Below are 19,784 nucleotides of genomic sequence, written 5' to 3' on the forward strand. Positions count from 1 at the left end.
TTTCAGGACAGTCTTAAGCAACAAAATTGGGTAAGTTTTGAATAAGCAAAAAAAAACCTAAAAATTGAATTAAAAAATAAAAAAGTATGTAAATAACTTATTATTTCTATTTCTTGGGTTAAATTTTTATTTATTATGATACAAATTGATGGTGAAAAAATTGAGAAGCTTTATTATTAATATTCAAGGGTCTCTCGAAAACGTCCAAAGACAGTACTCGGAAACATTCAAAATTCTTGAGCGACGTTTAAATATTTTAATTTTGGGCTGAAACTTTTAGCGTAGTCATGATTTCACAAATATAAACTATAGCTTCCACGAGCAAGAAGAAATTAAGAACAAATAATTCAAATTTCGATCATTTTTTATATTTTCAAAATTCGTGAGCGATTTCTTGAAAATTTTTTATCGAGCTGATTTTTGGAGAGGCCAATTAAAACATCTTAAATCCACAACTTTTCACAAGAGACTCAAAAAAAAAATAGTCGGTTTTTTTTGGATCACCCTAATAATAATATAAGAAAATTTATCACACTAATAAATTATAAGATTTTAAGTAAACAGGGAAGATCAGGGTAAACTGAGACACCATTTTTGAGACAAAAAATTAGTTTTTTTGCTTAAAATTATTTAGTTAGTTCGTAAAAAGGATGAGAAATTGAAGAATTTGCTACTCTCTTAAAATGAATCGGCGAGAAAACCTGCAAATCAGTGAATATTCACTGCATAAACAGTCCCAAGTATACCACTAATTCAATCAGTGGTATACTAGGGACTGATTCGCAGTGAATATTCACTGATTTGCAGGTTTTCTCGCCGATTCATTTTAAGACAGTACGGAAATAAGATGGGCTAGCCCATTTTGAACTGAAAATTCAAAAGTGGCTGCAGTACCTGGGTTGACCGACTTGTTCTACTGTTTTTTTCAAAAACAAAAGTAAGTAGGGAAGGGAGAGGCAAAACGGGGTACTTAAGGAAATACCAAGTTTTCAAGGACTCAAATACACTAAATCTTTGTTTTTTTTAATGATATTCAAAGTATATAGAAAAAATTTTCAGTTACCGTTAAAAAAATAAAATTTTCTTTGTTGCGAGCAAAATGGCGCACCCCCTAAAAAAAATAAAAAAAAAATTTTATGGATGTTTTACATAATTATTGGATACAAAGGAAGAAAAAAAAATTTTCAATAGTTTTTATCATAAAACAAAAATCATTAATAGTTTTCAACTGACAATCGATTTTTGAAAAAGTTTAACAAAAGAAAATTCAAAATAACGCTCAATCATATTTACAAAAGTGATTTTCAAATGTTTAAAAAACATTTAAAAAATAAAATTTTTTTTTTATAAAATTTTGGGGGTACCCTGTTTTGCCTACCCTACCTCGCTTTGCCCCCCTTTCCCCGATTAAACAAAATATAAAAAATTCGTCTCAAAAATGGTCTCATTTTGCCCTGGTATCTTTTGTGTATACATATTTTTAACAATTTTGTTATATATTTTTTTTTATTAAAAATCTCTCTGAAGTGAAGTTGTCTAACTTACAAGCTTTCTACACACTATTCTTCTTCTTGTTGATTTAGCACGGCTATAATAAAAACCCAAGTGACCTAGTCTAAAGTCTCGGCTACTGTACCTCTAGTTCTTTTTATATTCAATTTTTTTTTTTTTTTTTTTTCAAGTCTTCGTTCAACTTAGTCAAGGTGGCCACTCGATGACCACATCTGCGGTTTACCTCGACATTCCCCTTATTGTTAATATATATTCTTAAAAGCATACGACACATATACCCTTCGTTTAGCACTTCTTTTCACCTATACTCAAGATAGATTTAAGCCGTCACGGAGTGTTGCGTCCACCGTGACTGATTGCAATGCAAAAGACACTTCTTTCTTATTTCAATTTTTTATTTTCCTCTTGTCTATTCTCTCTCGCTTTGATTCTTAACCGAAAAGAGGGGACATTTTATCAAAAAATTTATTTAGACTTTTGCCAGGTGATGATTGCGATTTTATGTGGATAATAATTTCTGAGTAAATTTTATTCAATCTTTATAAAATGGGTTCGAAAAGCATAAAAATAATTGAAATCAAGTTATAGCTTTTATTATATTTTTTGCGTCAATTAATTACAAACGTAAAAATCACATTTTACGTTTAATTTAACTACAAAACTTAATTGACATTTTTTAAATCTTTGAATATATTTATCAATATAACTCATCAATTACATACATCAAAATAATGTTATATATATTTTTTTATTTCTAGAAAAAAAGTAAAAAAGGCCATTCGGCATCCGAAATGGAAGTAGATTTCTCACTTCAATCAAACCGTTAATATTAGGATTTCCCAAATACTCAACAGATTTTTGAAATTTTAGAACTTTATCAACATAATTGCTTAAAAAATATGTGTATAAAATTTAATAGTTATCTATCAAAAACTTTCAAAGATAAAATGATAGAATATTTACCATAAAACAGAAATATATCATGTAACTTTGAAACTTTATAAAAATTAAAAAAATAACGGTAAAACAATAAAACAATAACATATCGCTCATTTTCTCAGCTTTGACGTGATTTTTACATAATAATGATAGATATACCCATTACAACGTTATTTAGAAAAAAATAACAATGGCACTATCACCATAACACATGAGTCAATTACGTGACTTTGAATTCAGAGTTAACTCTTATTAAAAGTGGAACAATTATCGTAAGACAAAAAATAAAAAAAGGAAAATATAGCTTCTTCTATCGGCTATCAAGTTCTTTTGACATAATAAAGATAGATATACCCGTTCAAAAGTTATTTACGAAAAAAGCCGAATAAGTCGGATTTTTCGTTATTTTTGGAATTTCAAATGTCTACCATTTCTAAACTAGTTGACCGATTTTGCTCATCTTCGAACTTAACTGTGATAATCGTTCATAGAATAAGTGTGCCAAGTTTCATTAAGATCCGTTAAAAATTGTGGCCGCTATCGTCGCAACAAGGCGCGTTATATTACATATATAAACTTTTGAACCAATGGTATTTTTGGAACCTACTCGATGAATTATGATAGATTGTAGCAAAATTCTTTGAAAATTCCACCATGAAGGCAAATGCAAAAGATAGATTTCTATGAAATCTATTAAAAATTCGAAAATTTTAAAGGTAATAAATTTTAATAAAATCATCATATCGAAATTAATATAAAATTTTTTTGGAAAATTACAGGAAAAAATGAGAAGTAAAAAGCTTATATTTTACAATAATTTCTACTCAGAGCTATATATTTTTTTTCTGATATTTATTCAGGATAACTATATACAAATTCTGGCTGACGTGCCGTCAACAATTTTTTAATAATTTTTTTTATTAAGCATTTGGTATAAACTATAATATTGAAGAAAAAAACTTCCCTTTGAGCTGACCTAACGCATTGTTAAACAGTTACTCATCGAAATAGTGAGCACACTCCAATATTTGATCGCGTAGATCACTAAGCAAAGCCACGCGCAAATTGTATAACATAAATTTATTTTAGTAAAATTATTTATTTAATATTTTATTGTATTTGAACACTGTGTAAATATTTATTCGAGAACATGGATTAATTTTCAGTAAATATTTATGATCCATATTTAAATAAATAGTAAATATTAACAAATGTTTTCAAGTTTGACTTTTTTTCCGACAAACCAACATTTTATTATTCATTGCTGCTTTCAATGTTTATATCTATCTCAAAATTACGTGTGTCTATATTTTCTTAAAAAGAAAAAGTTTTCATGTTGAATTCCAAATCTGTTATTCATATTTATTTGTAAAAGTATTGTCAATATGGAGAAATGTAAAGAAAAGCCGAATGTTAAAAAAAATTATATTTACTCACGAGTCACACACGGTTTCCCTAAAATACAGGAAAAAATTTTTAGATATCTGTGACATGTTTGACCACGAGTGACGTTAGGTCATCTTTATGATTTATTTGCACTTCTGTTTTGTACTTCTTTCTTTATAATACAAAATAAGGAAAAATGAAAACCGCCCCTTACCATTTGAGGATTGAGGGAAAGCTAGAATACTAGAGTGTGAATTTAGGTATTCAGTTACAAATTGTATTAATACTGTCAATTGACTAGTTTAAGTTTCTTATAAACGATTTTTTAATGGTCTTTGAAAAGTCTATTAATCTATCGTAAAGGTGTAGAAATGTGACACTTCTTGGGTACATGTTTTCCAAAAAACGAAAAAAATTTTTGATGAAATACGTTAAATAAAAATTTTTTCTCATTGTAAATTAATGATACTCAAACACAGTTATGACATGTTTGTCTATTACGTTTTTAAACCTTTCTTACTTATAATATTTCGCTTAGGTAGTTTATTATTTACGAAAAAAAAAAAAAAAAAAAAAATGAAATTATTGTGATATATTGAGAATTAATGAATCAAGTTTTTCAATTTTTTAATAATTTATTGAAGACAAATTTTTAAGGGTAAAAGATAAAATTTTTATCCGTTTTCAACAAAATTTCAATGTTTTGTAACTTTCTTACAATAAAAATCTGTCTATCGGTTGACCCTGCGGGCCAACAAAAAACGTTTTTTACCATTTTTTCTCCAACGATATCTCTCAAACGAATCGACCGATTGAGACGGTTGAGGTGGTAATCGACGCATTTGATTGAGTCCTAGAGCTGATTAGATTTTGAAATCGATTGATTCGATTTTTTTGTAGATATTCGAAAAAAAACGTTTTTCACTATTTCTTTCATCGACGATATCTCTCAAACAAATTGACCGATTAAGACGGTTGAGGTGGCAATCGACGCGTTTTATCAAGTTCTAAAGCTGATCAAATTTTAAAATTGATTTATCGAGTCGATTTTGAGAAATTAAAAAAAAAACAAAAAAAAAATTTTTTTTTATTCTTTCGACAACGGTTTCTCTTGAACGATCACCAAATTTTGATGGTTGAGGTGGCATTCTCCGCGGCTTATAAAGTTTTAGAGCTGATTAGATTTTGGAATCGATCCATTGAGCACATGAAAAGTTATCTAAAAAAAACATTTTGGAAAAAAATTTTATTTTTGAAATATCTCCGAACGCACTCTACCGATTAAGCTCAATTTTTTACAGCTTCTAAATATTAACAAGCCGCGTCGAATGCCACCTTAAAGATCAAAATCGGTTCACCCGTTCAAGAGTTATGAATATTTACATACGTACGTACGCACACACATACACTCGGACATCATCGTGAAATTAGTCAGAATAGCTCCCTAGAATCTCAAAACGTCAAGATCTGATAGAAATTTGGTTTTCGAAAATCGGACCGAAACCAATAACTTCCCGAATTTTTGAAAATTTTCAATTTTCTTAGCGGGAAGTTAAAAAATTTCATCTATTGTTGTTTACAATCGCTTTAATCAAAATAATATTGGTATTATTAGTGAATTTATAGAAGTTTGTTTCTGTCAAGATGTTCCTTGTAGTGCTAATTGTATAAATAGTATTTTTTTCGCAGTTATTACAAAGTGTTCTTTAGTGGAATCTATTATACCTGATACTTTAATTGATATGATTGATCTTTTTGTAAAATCTAATGAACCTCAAATAGCTATAAATATAAAAGAACTGATAACTGTGTGCTTCAGAGTTAACAGTAATGATGGAACAGAGCCAAATACTTTTTTTGTTGCAAGGCCAGTTCATTTAACAGAGATTCACTGATAAAAATGGTGTTTTCTTCTGAAATACACTGCGTACTTGGCCTATCCGCACTTGAGTCAACTGAATTTCAATTGATTCAAAAACATGGAAATTGGAACAAGTTCACAGGGAGGTTTGAATAAAAGACTTTACGGTTTTAGGCTTACTATAGAAATATTTCTATCAAAAACGATGTATTTGATGAAATGAAACGTGAGATTACAGTAAAAAAAAAGAGATGGAGCTAAAGTCGTCTATTTATGTGATAAAAACATCTATGAATTCAAAAAAAATACTGTTTTGAGTTAATGGAAATCATTGAATTCTTTCAATCAATTTAGTAAATGTTGTTGATGAAAAGTTTTATGCAATTGTCTTAACTAACTTTTTATTTTCCTCAATATATTATAGTGGCAAGTCAATCAGATGATATACTCAATGATAATACAAATGACTTTGAACTAATTGGATACCTTCTGGCCACAATGAACTAGTGCCACTGATTAAATTTTATTTCATCTTCATATTACTACGTATTTGCTACCTGAAATGTACTTTTGAAATTAAAGAAGTTAAATATTTTATTGATTTTGTGTATCCAGAGTAATTGAATACATTGAAAAAAAATTTTTTTTGATTAATGAGGTGTTTATTTATTAATTTTTATGAAATATTAAATATATAATTACTAATAATATACTGAACTTGTAAGTTGAGAAAATGAAAAATTACCACTGATGCTAAGTATTAAAAGAAAACATTCATAGCAATTGCATTCTCGCCTAATAATTCTCGTGAGCGTCAAGACATGTTCATGTCAAGATGTCGCGACATTTAAGTTTATCTCTGTTTATAGTTTTTTCTCATCTCTGCGTTTCAACCGTTTTATTGTTGCAACTGTTGTTGCATCGTTGTCATGACTTAATTCTCTACTAAATCTCAGGCAACTTAAGCACAAAATGTCATATAAAAAATAAATTCATAATAATACGGTAGAGATTTTCAGGATTTTTGAAGAATTTAAGAAGTCTCTAATACTTTATGCCATCATTCAAAATTTTTATTCTTATTTAATTCTTTATAAACTGAAATTGAATAATCCATGTTTTTTCGTGTTGCCAGACATATACTAAAATATATCTCATATCATGTTAGAAAAAAAATTTGTTTGACTGCGAATGAAAAAGAAGAAAGAGATGAAATGCGTAGAAAAAGAAACTGATTATTCTGATACTTGAGATTCTTGTGAAAGTTGATATTCCCGAAGTGAATACATTAACCGCGAAAAATTTTAAAAAAAGAACACATAAGTCACTATTTTGATGTGAGAAATAAATACACAGAATCAAAAGTTCACGTGAAGAATTTTAGTACGATTTTTATTTTATCATTTAATCGAGTAATCTTGAGATGTAATAGTTCCATTTTCTACATCAGGGTTCATAATTAAATGACCGCACTGTAAATCTTCTCGAACCACTCAACAAATTTTCTTATTTGATACTTCAATTTTAACACAACGGCTAAACTGTAATTTTTACAGTTTTAAAGAGAAATAAATGATTTTTAAAGAAAAGAACTTTCTGTGGGCAAAAGGTAATAATTATTTTACATTTTGTTGTGTTCGATTTACATTTTCAAACTGTAAATATTACTGCTTAATTTGCAATTAATTTTTTACAAGATAAAATTAAAAAATTACAGTATACATTTGAACTGTTGTAATTTTTAATATGACGGGCTTGTTTTTACATTTTATTCTGTAACTATTCTAGTTTTCTTTTTTCCGTGGTGATACTTAGTGGTGTTATCCAACCGGTGTTGATCAACACGGAAAAAATATATATCCATATATATTCGAGCTAATTTGAATATATGCCGCATATATGAAACATATATTCAATTTTGCCCGTACATACACTGAGAAAAAATTTCTCTTCGGGCAATTAAATCGGTTTTGTTAAATTCTGTTAAACTGATATTTATTTGGGACAACTAAATTTCATTACGTCAATATAATCTATTTTGTCATTTTTAACAAATGAATTAATAGACTCTATTTGGTTGACATCAATATTTCTCTCTCTAAGATAATAAAATCATTTGGTAAAGTTAAGAAAATATTTATTTAATGGACAACTAAACTATTTTATAGTGCCAACAAATCCAAATATTCAAGCAAAATATTATTATATTAACTCTAATAAATATTACTAAGACACAAAAAAATAGATTCATTCAGAATAAATATATATATGTATTTGTTTGAGGTTAATAAATATATATTTGAACCTAATGATTATTGATTTAAAAGTTATGGTGCTAGGTAGCAGCAGCGGAAGTAGTTCGGTACTCGCCACTAGATCGCGCCTACCAGTTGTAGTGTCCCTGGTAAGAACTTATTTCAGAATTATTATATTCCCAACTTAAAGCACTTATAAGAACGGTTTATCTACTGTAAATTAGCAGAGTGCTGATTACCATTTTTTGAAAGTAATATAGGGGTATCCTATATTACTAATAATAACTCATTCTCTAAGGATCATTCATATATTTCATTATGACTACTTTATAAGCTCTACATGTAATCAATTTGATTTTATGCTCGCTACTAAACGCGTAATTATCTTTACTAAATATTTTATAGTTTCTAATAATTTGTTTTGTTGGTGGCTTATAAAATATTTAGTTAAAACAACCAAATATATGATTGGCAATGGGCAATCAAATCATTTTGTTGTCATAACTAAAATTTAGTTGTCAGGAGAAAATTTTTTTCTCAGTGTATGGATTTAACAAACTTTATTGTAAATTTTACTAATTGTCACGGATTATTTTTTATTAACAGATAAATGTTATTCGCAATTTTCATCTTACCTATATGTTGGGAACTTTTTATGGTTAGAAAATAATAAAAATTTATTTTGATGAAATAGACACGTTTTCACACGAAATCACTTAAATTATTACACTAACTGTTGATAAATCACTTATACTCTATTTTCGTATATCTTTTTTAAAAAATAAATAATTAAATTAAATTATTTGTTATTGCACTAGAATAAATTTTACGCTGTTCACCTACTGCTGCCATGAAAATAACATGGACCCAATACTTGAACATGTGACGCTATCTCGTTCAAGTTTTGGGTACCGGTTTGAACATTGGGAGGTATAGTTAGACGCTAAAATTTAATATAAAAATTTTAGTTTATGTCTTTGCAAAAAATATATAGTATTTAGAAAAGACTATTTCATTGGGTGGTATAATTTTTTTTACTTAAAATGATGATATACCGTTTTTTTTACTGATTATTCGGCTTACGGTATAGTATCTTTTTCATGAAAAAATTAGTATCTATCGCCTATTCTCGACATGTCAACTTTAAAGTTAAAAAATATATAATTTTTTTGAGCTATAATTGAAAAAACTTACAGTAATCAATTACTGTATCATTGAATAATTATAACATGGGCATATTACTCATAATATATATACGGATTTTGTATAACAACAATTCTAAAAGTCAATTTTAGAAGTGTTCAAGTACTGGGTACTTTACCTTAGACAACTAAATTATTTAATAGTGCTAACAAACCAAAATATTAAAGCAAAGTTTCATCGTATTAACTCTAATAAATATTACTTAGACACAAAAAAATATATTCATTTAGAATAAATATATTTATTTGTTCTAAGTTAATAAATATATATATTTGGATCTAATGAAAATTTACCATCAGAAAAGGCAGTTGTCACTATGCTAGCCAACAGCAACGGGTATAGTTCGGTGCTCGCCACTAGATCGCGCCCACCACTTGTAGTGTCCCTGGTAAGAAACTTTTTTCAGAAGTTTTATATTCCGAACTTGAAGCATGTATTGGACGAGTTCGCCGATGATAATTGGCGGAGAGATAATACATTATCATATTAATGTTTAATATTAATGTTTCCCTGAACAATTATTGTCATAGTACAAAAAAAAGTACCTGTCAATACAATAAATTATTTTTCTAAATATGCATTTATTGAGTTATTAAATAAGTATTCTGTCATTTTAAAATAATATTTAATTATTATTAATAACTAATTTCTGAGGCTCACTTATATATTTCATAATGACTACTTTATAAGCTCAACAGGTAATCAATTTAATTTTATGTTTGCTACTTAACGCGTAATTATTTTTACTAAATATTTTATAGTTTCTAAAAATCCGTTTTATTGGTGGATTATAAAATATTTAATCAAAACAACCAAATATATGATTGGCAATGGGCAATCGAATCATTTTGTTGTCATAACTAAAATTTAGTTGTCAGAAGAAAATTTTTTTCTCAGTATAGCGATGTTAATTTTTTAACAAAAAAGATTGAGAATTGAAATAAAAAATAATTTCTCGAAAAAATTCGGAACGACCTTGGCTTGATTTAATGAATTACAGAGTAATTTTCACTAAAAAATTTTCTCCTGTGTACACTTTCAACTCATATATTATGAAAAATTATTAAATTATTAATTTATAGAATTATTTTGGTGCATGAATAGAAGAAGTAATATCTCTATACCATTCGATATGTTTTGTCTTAGAAATTTTCATTATAAAATCTTATTAAACGTTTATAAAAGAACCCAAAAATCGCCGAAACGTTCAACATTCATCTTTTTAAGTTAATAAATTAATCAAATTATTCATGAATTCATGAATTCCAATTAACACAGTAAAAAACGAATCGTCAAAGTGTAAAAAAAAGTGTGCGTTAAAATTCTGAGCGTTGAATTTTTAACACTTTTGTGTGTCAATTTAACAAACAGTATTTATCTTGTTTGAACTGTCGTAATCGATTGATTTTTTAACGCACAAAAATGTTACTTTATACGAAAGTAACACTTTTTATATGTTACTGTCAAATCAACACACAAAATATCTTAAAAATAATCTCGACCATGAAAAAATATTCTTGGAAAATTTTAAGTAAAATGACACTTTTTAAATGTAAATTTAACATACAGTTTGTGTAGATTCGTTCAAGTTACACACAGAGAGTGTTAAATTTACATCCAGTCATACGTTAAGGACCTTGCCTCTGTTGTTTTTACGCGGGAAGTACTACTGATTGTATACCCGAGCTATTTGTAATGATCAGCCGGCATTTATCATTATTCGTGTCATTTTATTATTTTAATTTCAATTATTATGCAGCAAACATTAGTGTTAATTTTTTGATTAAATAGTGTAAATCGAGTTGAACTTAAAAGATTAAGAATAAAACAAAAAAACTTTATCAATAAAAAATGACTTGTAAAAGCTAATTACAATGAGTTTTTATTAATAACGAATCTAAAATTTTTTTGAATAAACTTTAAGGACGTTTATATTTATGTTGTGCTATGGCAATGTTAATAAATGATATTACTAGATATAATAATAATTATTATTATTTTACTGCTGAAGAAAAAATAATCTACATTTGTTTGATTGATTTCAACTTTAATATTAAATAGTGTAAAAAATATATTTAAGAAGTGTCCATAAGTATCACAACATCGATTATCAACTTTAACACTCTTTAAGTGTTACAAATAACATATAAGTGTGTAAAAGTTGAAGGTTCGATCTTCGAGAATTCAGACACTCATATGTGTTACTTTTAATATTCACAAGTGTAACTTTTTTCATACAAACGACGTATGTTAAAATAACATATAAATCTACCGTTTTACACACGGCAAGTGTCAATTTTGACGAATCCTTTTTTACCGTGCAGGTTTCGGGTTATAATTTCAAATACTAATTTTTCAAGTTTATTTTTTTCCGTGTACTTACTGTATTTTACAATGTAATTCTAGTTACGACCTAAGTTTACAACGTATTTCCAGTCATCAATTACAGAGAAATAAATCACTAAAATAATAAATTGTTTATTATTGCAGTTAATAAAAGCCAGTATGCCGCCCAGATAAAAACAAAGTTACCAATGACTGATTAATAAGGGTGGAGCTTAGTACATAATCTCCACCTACTATTTAATCGTTCTATTTCACTCATAAAATTGCACAAGAAAAGTTTTCAAGATGAAGACGAAGAAACGAAGAAGATGAAGAACAAGAAGAAGAAGAAGAAGAAGAAGAAAAGAGACATATGAAGAAAATAAGAGACAGAAAATGTTAGACCTTTAAGTACGTCTTAACTCTGCAAGTCAGTTGGCATCTTGCCTCCCTATACACACGGCTCGCATAAAACAATTTACGAAGATTAATTTCTCGTTTGCTCTTCATCAACTTGTATCAATTTATACTCGTATATTTTCCTTATAATTTTCACATTAATTTAGCTAGTGTAGCATTTAATTTATAATTTAAATGATTCGATTAGCAGTGAAGTACAAATTATATACATGTATATAAAATGCGACACATTGACTGAGAAATAATTTAATTTAGGTCGTTTTGAACAGCCGTGTGTATAGGTATATAGTACTTACATTATTATTAGGTATATGTGTTTGCATGTCTTGACGAATTATTTGCGTTTGCATAATTAATGGATAATTTCGTTGCGAGCACGAAATACAATTGTGGTTTTACATAAGAAAAAAAAAAAGCTCTGATAACAGACTATCTTATAAAAGGTGGCAATGTGAAACAGTAGGCTAGTAAACGTGTCAATGTAGTCTATTTTTTAAATGTCTTACTTTACAAGTAAATATAATTCAAATATATAAATTATTAAATAATATTATTAATTTATTAATTAAACGTTAATTAATAGTTATAAATATATATACATATATATATTGTAAATAATAAATTTATTAAAATAAATTTATATAGTGATTAGTGACGTTAAATTAAATGTAAAGATAAACATAATAAAAAAGAATGTTACATCCAGATAATGATAATACACCAAATGAGTCAATGATTATTTCTCAAGTGGCCAATTCTCACGTTCCCCAGGATTTTACTGTTTCAAGACTTTTATCCACTTCTAATCATCATTTAGGTAATTATTATTTGTATTATATATAATAGTAATTAAATATCATATATACATTTGACAAATGATGTATTTAGTTAAAGACGCCAAAGCGTTTGATTTAATCGTAATGATGCATTTCAAGAACGTCATGCTGTTTAAATCATACCGCTTTGATGATTGCTCAAGTACAGTAGATTCATTCAAGAATTACGCATCTATCCTTTACTGGTAGGTTGTCTGTATCGTGATACAACACCAGATCAAGAATTTAGATCCTTTTTGCACTCGACTTCCCCCAGTCAGCGCGTTGAGTGTTCTCGCCTCTCTCTCTCTCTGTATTAATACATATTTATACATATATTAGCCTTAAATTAAGGGCATTAGAGTACGATCCTGAAGATAGCAGACAATTAAAAATTTTTTGATTTTTTTTTAACAGTTAAATTTGAAGAAAAAAAAAAAAACTAAAAATATGCACATGTAGAAAATTTAAAAGACTATAAGTGCAATTTTTTGAAATAGTTTTTTTTTATGATTTCTTGCTTAAAAAAGAATCCAAAAATTATTAGACGTCGGCTAACTTCGGTATCATCATTAGTGTCTTTCTTATTCTTTTGCCCCATAATTTGTTACCAAACTTTAAAATTTAAATAAATAAAAAAATAAAAGAATTGACATGATCGTAATAGTAATGATAATAATTAACGATGGTTTAATTAATAATAATACCATTAAATATTTCTAAATTAATAAGATTGCAATGAAGGAGTCTCTGGTGGAGGTAGAAGACCTAGACGAAGCAGAACAACATTTTCAGCCCAACAACTGGCTGCTCTTGAGAGAGTTTTTGAGAGAACACATTATCCTGATGCTTTTGTGAGAGAAGAACTTGCGACGAGAGTATCTTTATCTGAAGCTAGAGTACAGGTAAAGAAAAAAAAACATTTTTTAGATAGTATTGTAATAAGAATGTACTTTAGAATTAAAGTTCTGTTTTTATAACAATATACATTAATATTAATTCGTTAATACAGCTGGATTAGCGATACGGAGTAGCTGTGGAAGCAAATATAATAAAAAAATAATAATAATGAAACCTATTTTAAAAATAATTACTTTATAATTCCAACGTTTTTTTCATGATTAAAATGTCAATGTTAAATTTAATAATTTATAAACGGTAAACTTTGTTAAATATTTTTTATGAAAATTTAATCGTCAAAAAAATGATAATTCATATAATCGTTTTTCTTTAAAGAATCAACGACAAATCCCATTACAGTATCAAGTCAATTAAATTATAATTTAAAATGTTAATTGAAATTACAATAATTATATTAATATAATAACAATTATGAGCAACCTACGTGACTGCCCAATATTGTTGCCAAATTTATAAAATATGATTTGAATTCAACTGTTTATTAAAATCTCTACTGTAAAATCAACTAGAATCTTTTGCTTATTTCTATTATAATTGAAATTTAATGAGACCAATTTCATCATTAACTCGGAAACTTATTGATTTCGATGATTGTATAATCATGAGGTTCTTGAAAAATAAATCTACAGGTAGACCGTGTGCACACGGTCAAAATTTTTTTTATTAATCGTCTAATATATTTTTTTTTCACTGACACCAAATTAAATTTTTTGAATTTGCACTTAATTACATATATAATAGTTATATATATTCAGACATATTTAGTGACAGAATAATTAAAATATTTATTTATTTTAAAAAAATGAATAGGATTGTCTTTTTTTCCCGCGTAATTTAAATGTTATTCAAATAATTTAGATAAATTTGTTTATCTCGAAACTTGGCAATAAAAAAAGCGTTTAAAGTATGAAAAGACACAAATTCAAGTCAAAATCTTTCTATTGATACCAAATTTAATAACATTAACCAATTCTATTATATATATATGACGGGAACAAAATTTTCCTTATTCTCTTAATAATATAGATTGGTTGTAATTTTTTAAAATTTAGTATACATATTTTAATTAATTATATTTATTTATAGTTTCATTATGGAACTTATAAGATCAGTTGGGTACTTGTTAATTATTTCCATTGAAAGTATAATTCATATTTTTTAAATATTTTATCAATTATAATAGAATATTACATCGAGATAAAATACATTTTTCAAAAACTTAGTGGGAATCAATTTTTATAAAAATAAATTGTCAGTTTATGTTGCGATTTGTTAAAAAATAATTTTGTAAAAATCAAATTACATCTTTAGTATCGCACAAGAGCTTATGATCAATAACTTTACAATACGGTTTCATTAATTTAACTGTTAATAAAATTTAATGATATGAAATTTCCCCCCTCCTCTTACCTGATTTACAAAACGACTAGACAAAAATATAAAAAATTCAGGCCGTCTAACTAATTTGTTATATGACATAGATTAATAATAATCTATATTATTAAGAGAATAAGGAAAATTTCGTTCCCGCCATAGCTATTAAATCGTTTATTTGAGAATCCCCATAAGTCATGTTTTTTACGAAATTGGGTTTTTTGCATTTTTGGGCTCTTTGGATGTCCCTGCATAGAAATCAATCAAAATATGCATCAAATCAGCGTTTAAAAAAAAATTAACGAGGTGACAGCGATTTCATTTAATTGAGAAACCCCATAAGTCAATGACTCAAACAAACGTATGCAGTTTTAGTTTTACAGAAATAATTTTTTTTTTTTTTTATTTAAAATTCGCGCATTTTTGGGAAATTAATTTCAAATGTTTTATTGTTGACTGTTATATAACTAATTAAAATGTTTAAATTAATTGTAATTTTTTGTAATTTCTGAGTTTCAGCTAACATTATTGTATTCAATTATTTATTCATTATTTTAATGTCAAGTTTTTCCAAAAAAATTTTTTTGTGTTTCCTCAAAAATTTTGTTTTCTTGACTTATGGGGTTTCTCAAATCAACGATTCATATAATAGAATTAGTTAATGTTTTTGAAATTGGTATCATTAGATAGGTCTTGACTTGAATTTTTGCCTTTTCATAATTTAAACTCTTTTTAATTGACAAGTATTCAGATAAATAGATTTATCTATATCATTCGAATTACATTTAAATTACGCGAGAAAAAAGACGATCGTATTTATTTTCTTTAAATAAATTAATACTTTAATTATTCTGTCACTAAATATCACTGAATGTCATTGAATATATCTATATTATTTATATCACGTAACTTATTTCAAAGTGACAGATTTTTATACTCCCTTGTGGTTTTAGGAAGCTTCTCAAAGCCAAAAAAGTGTGCATAGAAAAAAAAAGGATTCATTGACACAAAAAATCTTTACTCGCCCCAAGACAATTTTTGTATTTAATTGATAATGCATAAAATTTGTTGGTGCAAATTAAAATTTTGTTGCGGCAAAAAATCCTTTTTTTCTGCGTATTTTATAAATTTAGTAATGATATTTGGGCAGTCACGTAGTGACTGCAGGTTGCTCGTAATATTATAATAATATAAAAGTTTGCTTTCACCTGATTTGGCTTGTAAAAGTGAAGCCCACAAAATTATGGGAGTTTTAAAAGTAAAAAGTCTGTACTAGCAGACCGCTGAAATCTCTGTGCAAGACTTTTACGTGATAAAGTCCAACAAAGTACCTTAGCTATTTTGACCTATAAATTGGCTAATTCAGCTTCTCAATCTCTACGAAATTCCGATTGTTAATGAAATCGTATAAAGGATATCAAATTATTTTTTAATTTACCAAATATTTATTTTTTATGACCGCCATATTTTTTTAAATGTATCCAAAAAGAATAAATTTTAAAAAACAAATCGATTTTCAACATTTAAAGACAAAAATCGCACGTCTTGATTAAAATCTAAGTGAGAATTTATTAAATTGACATAAAGAATACTTCGAGTTTAAATACTAACTCACATTTCACTTTTTTTAAAATAAAATATATAAACAAAATTTCGCGATGTAACAATTAATAAATCAAAATATTATGATTTAACTAATCGTCTAAAACAAAGTTTGAATTATTCTAAAAAAGAAAATCTATGTATAAGAAACATTAATCATGAAGACAGAGTAGTCAAAACATTTTTGTTAGCATATGACAATTTGTCAAATAATTTAAAAATTCTTAAGAAAATTCCAGAATGTTGGTATAAAAAAAAAAAAAAAAGATGATATCCAAAAACGTTTTGGAACGCGCATACGATGTAAGGTTTGAAATTCGGGAATCGTTCGCGCTTATGCGTGACGCGAACGTTGTCGTGTTATGTCGTAAGTTAGCTGTGAAAGATTCGGAGGTCGCGGATAGCTAAGCAGAAAATCTGAGGAGACAGGTTGTCAGGCAAGCAGCTATGATTAGCTTGCCGGCAACTCCAGAAAGCACATGCGTTCAATAGCGTGTCGAGTCCAGCACGTGTGCGGCTACCCTTCTTCCTTTGACTCATCATACTATCTCTTTCTTCTATAATATTATCTCTTTGGCGCTCTTTCTCTCTCTCTCTTTTTCTTCTATTTTTCGATTTCTACTATAACTTGTTCTTCTACTTGCTCTCGTTCTTTAGTCACAAATGCCATCTCACCGTTACATGAACGTCTCTGAGTTCTATCCGACTGCCAGGAGCCGTCACGCTGTCCCGTCTTCCGCTCGTATCCGTTTCTTCTTCCTTTCTTTTAAAAATAAGAAAAAAAAAGTTTTTTTTGCCTACAAATACATTTTTTTTTTTCGTCTATCAATATTTTTGTTATATAATTGTTTATAAAAAAACATATTTATCTAACTCAATGAGACAAATATTACACAGTAAAAAAGGATTCGTCAAAATTGACACTTGCCGTGTGTAAAACACTTATTTATATGTTATTTTAACATACGTCGTTTGTATGGAAAAAATTACACTTGTGAATATTAAAAGTAACACATATGAGTGTCTAAATTCTTGAAGATCGAACGTTCAACTTTTACACACTTATATGTTATTTGTAACACTTAAAGAGTGTTAAATTTGATAATCGATGTTGTGATACTTATGGACACTTCTTAAATATATTTTTTACACTATTTAATATTAAAGTTGAAATAAATCAAACAAATGTAGATTATTTTTTCTTCAGCACTAAAATAATAATAATAATTATTATATATAAGTAATATCATTTATTAACATTGCTATAGCACAACATAAATATAAACGTCCTTAAAATTTATTCAAAAAAATTTTAGATTCGTTATTAATAAAAACTCATTGTAATTAGCTTTTATAAGTCATTTTTTATTGACAAAGTTTTTTTGTTTTATTCTTAATCTTTTAAGTTAAACTCGATTTACACTATTTAATCAAAAAATTAACACTAATATTTGCGGCATAATAATTGAAATTAAAATAATAAAATGACACGAATAATTATAAATGCCGGCAGATCATAACAATAGCTCGGGTATACAATCAGTAGTACTTCCCGCGTAAAAACAACAGAGGCAATGTCCTTAACGTATGACTGGTTGTAAATTTAACACTCTCTGTGTGTAACTTAAACGAATCTACACAAACTGTATGATAAATTTACATTTAAAAAGTGTCATTTTACTTAAAATTTTTTAAGAATATTTTGTCATGGTCAAGATTATTTTTAAGATATTTTGTGTGTTGATTTGACAGTAACACATAAAAAGTGTTACTTTCGTATAAAGTAACATTTTTGTGTGTTAAAAAATTAATCGATTGTGACAGTTCAAACAAGATAAATACTGTTTGTTAAATTGACACACAACAGTGTTAAAAATTCAACACTCAGAATTTTAACTCACGCTTTTTTTTACACTTTGACGATTTGTTTGTTACTGTGTATCAATTCTTAAATGTTAAAAAATAAAATTAATTTTTATCAGGTTTGGTTCCAAAATCGGCGAGCTAAATTCCGAAGAAATGAAAGAAGTTCCGCATTAAGTAGAGGTGCTTCTTCAACACGAGATATCGAAACTACTTTGCCATTAAGACCAATAAGGATAGCATATACTCATGAAAATACATCAGATGGCTTACAATCTCCTCCTCAAGTGCCTCAATACTCTTACAGCGAGTACTGGAGATCATCTCAACATTATGCTGCAGTACAAACAACTGCAAGTTGTCATGGTTTTGTAAATGGGAATCTGAGTAATGTGAGCTTTCCATCGTATCATCAGTCAGAAGTTCATGGAAGTATTGAGGGAGCTTCAATGAATGGGTTGAGTAGTCTTAGATTAAGAAGTCATCCTTACGGTGCAACTTATTCTGCCATGCATGCCAGTATGTGACTTATTAGTATTTTTATAAAATTAAATAATAAAAAAGTGCCTAAATTAAAAATTCATTGTATTGTTGTTAGATTGAGCAAAGATGCCAAAGAATTTTTTTTTAAATTATATAATTGTTATCAGAATAATCATGTGATTAATAAAATAAATAAGATAGATGCATTGTTTTTGGCCGTCTAGTTTTAAACTTGATCAGTTTTATTTACTTTTTTCCGTACTAACTTTTATTACAAATATACATAATGTTAAAAATAAAATAAATACTATTCACATTTCCCGTGTAAAAAAAAAAATGTTCGAAGCTCCAACATCGAAACATGATACAATTTCATATATTTTTCGAACATTCAATGATTTGATTATTTTCGCTTCGAAAATTTTCATAAGAAACTTTTGTATTTTTTTTTTTTTCGAACTTTTAGTTTTTCAATTTTTCCGATTTTTTCAATCTAGAGAAGTAAGAAAATTTTTATAATTGTTAATTTCTGAGACGTTGATATAATTTTGCTTAAAAATCTTCGAAAATTTTTTCAACCAATTTTAAACAATTTTTTAATATTTTTCGAACACATTTCGTATATGGATTTTCTCGGATTTTCCGGAGTCTATTTTTCTAAAATATTAAAACATTGTTTAAAATTCGTTTTAAGAAAAATAATATCAAAATCTCGGAAATTAAAATGTACAAAAATTTTCTTTCTCCTCTAGTTTGAAAAAATCTGAAAATTTGAGAAATTAAAAGTTCGAAAAAAAAAAAAAAAAATAATCAGTTTTTCATACA

The 19,784-nt window shown here is 27.2% G+C and overlaps 1 protein-coding gene across 1 annotated transcript; it reads left to right on the forward strand.

Annotated features, from left to right (window-relative positions):
* Nucleotides 1-9,615: 9,615 nt before the first annotated feature.
* LOC130668163 (paired mesoderm homeobox protein 2-like) lies at nt 9,616-19,778 on the forward strand. Its single transcript, XM_057470296.1, has 5 exons — nt 9,616-9,854; nt 11,647-12,414; nt 12,608-12,718; nt 13,449-13,621; nt 18,596-19,778. The coding sequence occupies exons 2-5, from the start codon at nt 12,399-12,401 to the stop codon at nt 19,001-19,003; spliced, it is 708 nt and encodes a 235-aa protein (XP_057326279.1). The 5' UTR covers nt 9,616-9,854; nt 11,647-12,398; the 3' UTR covers nt 19,004-19,778.
* The last annotated feature ends 6 nt before the right edge of the window (nt 19,779-19,784 follow it).

Source organism: Microplitis mediator, chromosome 5 (assembly GCF_029852145.1).
Source record: "Microplitis mediator isolate UGA2020A chromosome 5, iyMicMedi2.1, whole genome shotgun sequence".
Classification (NCBI taxonomy): Eukaryota; Metazoa; Arthropoda; class Insecta; order Hymenoptera; family Braconidae; genus Microplitis; species Microplitis mediator.